General features: G+C 44.3%; 1 protein-coding gene across 2 annotated transcripts; it reads right to left on the bottom strand.

The window, feature by feature from the left end:
• Positions 1-1,356: 1,356 nt before the first annotated feature.
• golga5 (golgin A5) lies at positions 1,357-6,913 on the bottom strand. Of its 2 annotated transcripts, none has more exons than XM_042072986.1 (13): positions 6,811-6,913; positions 5,418-6,066; positions 4,563-4,763; positions 4,226-4,445; positions 3,795-3,918; positions 3,507-3,710; positions 3,131-3,307; positions 2,904-3,032; positions 2,692-2,790; positions 2,305-2,527; positions 2,078-2,183; positions 1,685-1,748; positions 1,357-1,491 (listed from the first exon to the last, which is right to left on the bottom strand). In XM_042072986.1, the coding sequence occupies exons 2-13, from the start codon at positions 6,055-6,057 to the stop codon at positions 1,411-1,413; spliced, it is 2,268 nt and encodes a 755-aa protein (XP_041928920.1). In that variant the 5' UTR covers positions 6,058-6,066; positions 6,811-6,913; the 3' UTR covers positions 1,357-1,410. The 2 variants fall into 2 exon arrangements, with proteins under 2 accessions (XP_041928920.1, XP_041928921.1); XM_042072987.1 differs by lacking the exon at positions 6,811-6,913 and adding an exon at positions 6,677-6,807.
• Positions 6,914-7,146: the final 233 nt, after the last annotated feature.

The following is a 7,146-nucleotide window of genomic DNA, read 5'->3' as shown; positions in this document are numbered from 1 at the left end:
ATATTATTATGATAGAAAACAAGAAAAGTAAACATTTCCACACAATTGCTGATTCATAACCTGGCTGACACCTTAGTTTGATTTGATTTTGAAATCATTATTTATGGAAGATAACACACATTTCCACAATAAAAGGCTGCCTCTACTCACCTTGATGTTTGTGTGTTTCTTTTGAACTGAGGCATTTGTTTCCAAGCACTTTTCAGCAAAGAAATACCCTCAAGTTTGGCCCCGATCTCCCTGATGCAGATCAAATAATTAGCCAAGTCTGGTAGAGCATTGTGAAACTTTTTCCTGCAAGGTGCTGCTCAAGGAGGAAAAGTCCTGCAGTTTGGTCCAGGTCATCTTAATATCCTTCTGATGCTGAAGAACCTTACTGGAGAAGTCCTCATTCCCAAGACTACAGAGCTTCCTTCTGTAATTGACACATCTTCTCCCAGAACTGATCCTTTTGCACCTGGTGCTTATCAACTATTATACTGAATGTCATATTCCCATTTTTAAAATCAAGAATGGCAGCAGAAAACTCCTTTTATGGGTGAAATGTAGCACAGTGGTCCTGTACCACACATGACCTTACGGCCCATTGGGACCCATCCTCACAGCCAGTGGGTAAACATTCCACAAGTTATTGTGTAGCCTGTCCCCTATTTGAGCTGTTGTGCTGGCATCCCTGCCGCTGCAGCCTGAGTAAAGGGGAGCTGCGGTACTTAACCCCCCTTCTTTTTCTATCTAACAGGAGTTGCATACAGCCATCAGATCTCAACCGGGATGCTGGAGACAAATTGCAAATTCAATGCAAATTCAATGTTGACACTGCAGACATGTAATCAAATTAAAATCATATCTAGATACAGTCTGGATACAAGACACATTTTAATGCCAGGTGTAAAGGACCTCAGAATTGCAGATATGAATGCCCTCATCCATTCATCTATCAGTAATCATTTGAACGTAGATCTGTTATGTTTATTAAAAGAAACTTAATTTACAGAGTGAAGAAATACAATCTATTAGTTGATTTTTGTACCCCAAGATATGGGGTACAAAAAATAAATCATGATTAAAATGAAGTGTAAAGATGTAAGAGGGGAAGATGAAATCAAAGAGTCCTGAAAAATGTAAGCATTCAATTCCCAATTCCAGGCATCATCATTTACTTGTTGTGGAAATGACATGCTGCTGTTAGTGTTTCACACCGGAACAAAGGGTAATCCGATGACCAGGTTTCCAGTAGCATGTTTGTGCAAATTGCGGTTAACAGCTTGAAAACAGCTTCTTGAGCCTCAGTTCAGCAGCAACCCAGTTCTTAAAGATATATTTAAATATATATTTTTCTTTTTTTTTTCTCGTATCCTGTAACTTTTCAACAACGCACGCACGCACGCAAAACAGTTCAGTGTCCTCCACCTATCTCCCATCTGGATGGCCATGGTGCATCTCTGGTGTGTATGTCAACAGGACAACCATGACCCAGAGATGCAGAAGTGCCTGAAAACATTCAAATGTAAACATTATTCACTTTCATAAAGCTAAGGGTAAAAAGCATAAGCCATCACAATTTTTTACAATATTCCTTAACAACCTACTCAATAGCACTCAATGGCAAAAAGTTGGCATGTTCCTTTAAGGAGATCTTTTGAAATGGAGTTTCAGACAGAAGAAGGTTAAGCAAGTTACTCACCATATAAAGTATCACAAAGACTCTGGCCATGGGGTACCGCCTCAAAAAGATTCCTAACCGAATGCTGAAAGAAAATGAGCAAAATTGAGCCTTCAAAATGAATTTCAAAAAGTTGTATGAACTACTACTTTAGGCACTGCACTATTGACTGACACTGCCATAATGTATTTGAAGTTGAAGTAAGTGACCCATTAGTCTCCTGACATCCTCATTTCTGAATCCTTGTAAATAGCAAGTGGGCACTAGCTAATAATAAACGTTATGGTGAATCTTTACAACATGTTCTACCGTCTTATATCTGTCCTGGAGGTACATATTAAGTATACTTATATATATGGTTCACTGTTATTATTGTAAAATTAGTCAAGTAGTACATTTTTTAAAGGAACTAACCTGAAGCGATCAATGGTGCTGGCTGCATTGCGTACTTTGCCATAGACCCCAGCTCCTGAGTTGTCATGGTCAGTAAACAGAACAGGTGTGTTCCTCTGCCGCGTACCTTAAAAGGTGAATGCAAAACAAAACGTTATTAAGGTAACACATCTGAATCATCAAAAAAACTACAGGAAAAACGTGTCATGTTTCACAAGACTACATCTCCCATCATCCCCCATTCTCACCAGGTCCTTCCAAGCCACTCATGTTGATGGCAGAGCCTCCGCTCTGGCCGCCCTGCACACTCTTCAGCTGCTGCTCCAGCCGCTCCAGCTGGAAGACCAGCGAGCTCTTCTCCGTGCCCAGGGCCTCCAGCATGGTCTGCTTCTGGATCAGCGTCTCCGTCAGCTGGTGCAGCCGACTCTCCAGCTCTGTCTGGCTGCTGCTGCTCAGCGCTTTATTGGTCAGCTGATAGGACAGGAGCCATACACGATGGGAATGATCACTGTGTTACTATTACAGGCCATGTTGGAATTGAGGTTTAAGGACAATATTCTAAAGTGGAAAGTCAGATGTCTATGGGTTATGGGTTTTGAGTTATGTAATGCCAAAGTATGTCTTAGTGGACCTACTTGATTCCTGAGTTTCTGGATTTCCTCCTCACGGTCTTTGATTCGACTCTGAAGGGTACTTTTAGCACGATGATGCTCCTCTTCCATGTACTGTATCTCCTGCGGCCCATCAACAACCATGCCCACAAATAAACACATATGTATGAGTATCCATTCCACACTGCACCATGCACAACATGTGTGAACATAGTTTTATCAGCTGGATGCCTGACCTGTTTGTAGCGCTCCACCTCCGCCTCCTGCTCCTGTCTGGCGCGGCTCTGCTGGGCTTGTTGGTCTTGCAGCTCCTGCTGCTGCTCCCGCCAAGTCTCTGCTTCTGTCAGCGCTGCCGTCTCCAGGTCCTGACAGGCACACAGGAAACACACAGCGGCCTCAATCCTATCTGTATATTTGTCTCACTATGTGGGATGTAATAGCAGAGATGGGAGTGCATCCTCACCTGGATCTCAGCCCTGAGTGTGTGCACCTGGCCCTGCAGCTTCTGCATCTCCTCCCGCTGAAGATCCTTCTCGTGCCTGAGGTCCTCCAGCTCCAGCGCCAATGACCCCGCTGACCCGCCGTCCAGCGAGTCCAGTCCAGAGCCCTCCTTCAGACTGCTGATTAGCTTCTCTTTGGACTGACACACACACACACACACACACACACACAGAGGGAAGTTTGAAGTCAATATTTACTTTATCAGATTTCAACGCAGGTGTGCATAGGTATCCCAGGTAAAACATGTAATGGTGCAACAATAGTTTCCCAACACACAATAGCCTTTTTCCTCATCATGGTTAATGTGTAAGAAAATACTCTTTAGCTATGTGTCTAACCTGCAGGATACGTGAGGCTTTATGTTTGTAGTCCTGCAGCTCCTGTTTGGCGTTCTCGGCAGCTGTACGGGCACTCTTGGCCTGCTGCTGCTGCTCCTCAGCACGGTGCCTCTCCTCTGCCAACCGACGCTCCATGCCCGTTAGGGCCTCCGCCAGGCCTTGCTTCTCATTTTCCGCCCGCGAGAGACGGGCTGCAAACTCACTCTGTAGAAATCACAAACATTCAAGTCAAACGCCAGGACATAGATGATTCAGGAGGACAGGAGAGACACGTTTGTTTAAGCTCACCTGCATCTGGCGGTAGCTGTCCTGTTCCCTCTTGACTGCTGCCTCAGCTTCCCGCACTCTGTCCTGGAGGGTATGAATTGCCTGAGAGTTCATGTTGTTGCCTTCTGAATGGTCCTGTAGGATCCTGAATATATAATCAAAAGCAACCCATTTAATCAGCTAAAAATGACGTCAACTCAAAAAATGGACAGTGGGTTCTCCACAGCTAACAAATCCATGCTTCACATGAACACTTTACACAATTTATCCCACTTTGTAAATGTTGCCAAGGACAATTCTGGATATATGAAATTGCCATAATAAACTAGGCATTTAATGTCAATGATCTTTAATCACTACTATGGGCTATTGTTGCAAACTGATGTGAAATGGCATGTGGGGCCTGGGACACTTGGTCAATATCATATCTGATTCTATATCTGGACACAAACCTGGAGTTCTCATTCTGGGCTTCTTCTAAAGCGGAGTTGCGGACCTTAAGGAGCTGGTCTGCCTCATCCAGCCGCACCTTCAAAACAGCCAGCTGCCCATCCTTGGCCGAGAGAGCCTCTGTGAGGTCATCAACCTGTGACCTTAACTCACGGATGGCACGATCGGTCCTGGACTGGTCTGAGTTCCATTTCTCTGTGCGTGCTCGAGCTAGATTCAGCTCTATGGGCAACAACAGAGATAAAAGACAACATGTGATAAACATGTGATGACCATTTCATATGATATGACTATTTCAAATGGCAGAGAAGTGTTGAATAGCACTATGATTGTATTTACCCTCCTGAGTGTCTTTGGCCCTCTGGATGACCGATGCCATCTCTTGGTTGAGGGAGGCCACCTCGCTGCGCAGCAGCTGGTTCTCCAGCCGTAGGTTGGACAACACTTGGCTCTGGGATTCCTCCACAGGGGCTGTTGAAGGCTCTTGGGGGGCAGGGTCCTGAGCCACAGCCAGCCCAGAGTCTGAGCTCTCTGGGGTATCTAATGGTAAGAGTGGTAGATTGTTTTGAAATAAACTCATGTTTGTTTTGAATGAACATCCTTTTTTCAAGCATTCTATTCCTGCAGTTCTAGAATACTCCTCTGATGGAATGCAGAATAAACACGTTGTACCAAAGATTCTAAAGTAACCCGCTATAACAAGGAAGCTACACCAGATGCGTAACTGAAGCACCCGGTGTAGCTTCCCTGTAGGATCTTTGCTTTGTACTAAGAAAGTAAATGAACCCAAAGGGTGTCAATGACCGTTTAACATCATCTAGTTTGTGTACATACTGGATTCCATAGTAATAATAGTCAACACGGACCACAAAACTAGGGTGCTGTGAACATGACAGAAAACTGTTCATGTCCCCATTCTTCTCTTTTCCAAGTCTATGAGAAGTGACAAGAAAAAGAATAGTGCAGGCCACTCTTTTGGATAATGACAGCCTTTGCTTTTAGGACTAATAAACAATAGAAGTGAAACCGATGACAGACCACTGACATCTCCAGAAAAACAGAAAACATACTACCGACACATGTAATATTATAACCTTAATGCAAAATAAGAGTTTTGTAAAAGAGGGTTATGATGAATCTTGGGCAATGGTATTCCATGATGAGTGGTGTCCAGTCCACTCAAAACATGCTCACCTTGGTTGTGATCTTTGACGGACCCATCCTCAGTCTTAACACTGTGGACACTGGCAGACAGCGAGCTAATACTAGATGTTCGAGACAGGCCTCTGGTGGAGGGGGGAGTGGAAGGGGCAGATGGTACTGCCAGTGGGGCAGCGGTGGCTGGTTCCACCTCCTCAGCAGGACCTGCCACTCGAGGGAGCTCTCGCCTCACATCCCGCCTCTCGCCCTGCGGTGGGTCAGAACTATTCAAAAACATGAAGAGGAGGTCGTCATCCACATCCTCAGTCTTCTTGGGCCGGACGAAGCCAGAGGTGGCCTTGGTGGAGCTGGCACAGGCTGAACCCAAAGGTGTGACAGTGGACACATTGGCAGTGCCTGCCAACAGCGTGGCTTTGGATTTTTTGATGTTGTCCGCAGCTGCAGAGATGAAGTCATGTCCTTTATCTTGAGAGGAGCTCTGGTATTGGTGCGGAGTGTCTGATTCTACTGTGCTGAAGCCAGCATTACTGTATTGAAATGCTTCTGCTTCGTTGTATGAGGAAGGGAAGGAGGACTTGCGACTTTGGTGCTTAGTCAATGCAGTGGCTGCCCCTTGATCGACCTTGTTCAAAAGTTCCTCAGCCTTTCCTGCTAGATCGGCAAACCAAGACATACTGCCCCCCTGATAAAATAAATATGTAATGATAATTTCGCGTGTTAGTCACTGAGTAGTCACACCGCCATTGACACGATGCATCACTGCCATGCAACACACATATTTCGAGCACAGTAATGAAAGAGATGGGTTGACAGTTTTACAACGATTAGCCTACTTCCCCCCCCACTACAATGAATGGTTACCAGTGCTATGGTTGGCTAGCTGTTTTTGACTCACGATACACGCTAATGAAACATGAGTCGTGAGTCGAATGGAGATTGAAGTAGGACACACACTACCAAAAATGCCTGGATATGTTTCGGGATACGGTTAACGTTATATGCGTTAAGAAACAGCAACGCACTAGCTCACGTTTTCCTTCAAAGAACAGACATTTAATTGGTTAGCACAGCTAGCAAAAGAGTGTTATGCACATGCCACACAATTTTGAACTGTTAAGCAAAACTCTTATGGTTGATTATTAAGCAAATCAGTAAGCGCTTTCCAAAGAATATCGATAAATGTTTGACAGCGCGAAACCTCAAAACATTTCTTCCAAATCATGCCCTTACAGCTTGTCTATGTGTTAGCCTTGACGAGCTTTCATGAAACAATCATGCTAACGTTACTATACCTTTGCCGATTATCTGTTGTAAGAAATAGCAGAAACGAGGCTAATACATTCTAAAACTCAATCCAGATTAATGCCATTATTTTGGTTAGTTGGTATACCGTTAAGTAAAAAAAACGTAAGATCAAGTATCATACCCTCGGTATTTATCAGACCTCTACGTCCCAAATCCTGCTTGCTTGACGTGGACCAGGAACTTCAGGAAGGACCCAAAACAAAGTGCCCGTCATATTGCCTGTTTTTTTCTCCGTCTTGCACTGACTGCAATTGCCACTCGCACAATAATCATAGCAAGTTATGGCAAACTGATAGAACTGAAGAAAACTGATATTTTATAAAAACTGATACGTCTAAACTTGTATTACTTTCTTCAAGTTCCTACACACTGTAGTCTCAGTCTCAGTACCGGTATGTACTTACATCCTACGTCTATACGTTGTATGACCACAGAGGGGAGTAAGACAAAGACCACC

The sequence above is a fragment of the Alosa sapidissima genome, chromosome 19 (genome assembly GCF_018492685.1).
Source record: "Alosa sapidissima isolate fAloSap1 chromosome 19, fAloSap1.pri, whole genome shotgun sequence".
Lineage (NCBI taxonomy): Eukaryota > Metazoa > Chordata > Actinopteri > Clupeiformes > Clupeidae > Alosa > Alosa sapidissima.
This window is presented reverse-complemented; position numbering and strand designations above follow the sequence as displayed.

What these genes read in the sequence shown, in the direction of transcription:
- golga5 (XM_042072986.1), bottom strand. Translation starts at nt 6,057, where the DNA reads ATGTCTTGGTTTGCCGATCTAGCAGGAAAGGCTGAGGAACTTTTGAAC. An exon ending in GCCCAGAATGAGAACTCCAG is followed by an intron (nt 3,919 to 4,225) that starts GTTTGTGTCCAG and finishes TTATATATTCAG; the next exon opens with GATCCTACAGGACCATTCAG. An exon ending in GAGTGGCTTGGAAGGACCTG is followed by an intron (nt 2,184 to 2,304) that starts GTGAGAATGGGG and finishes TCACCTTTTAAG; the next exon opens with GTACGCGGCAGAGGAACACA.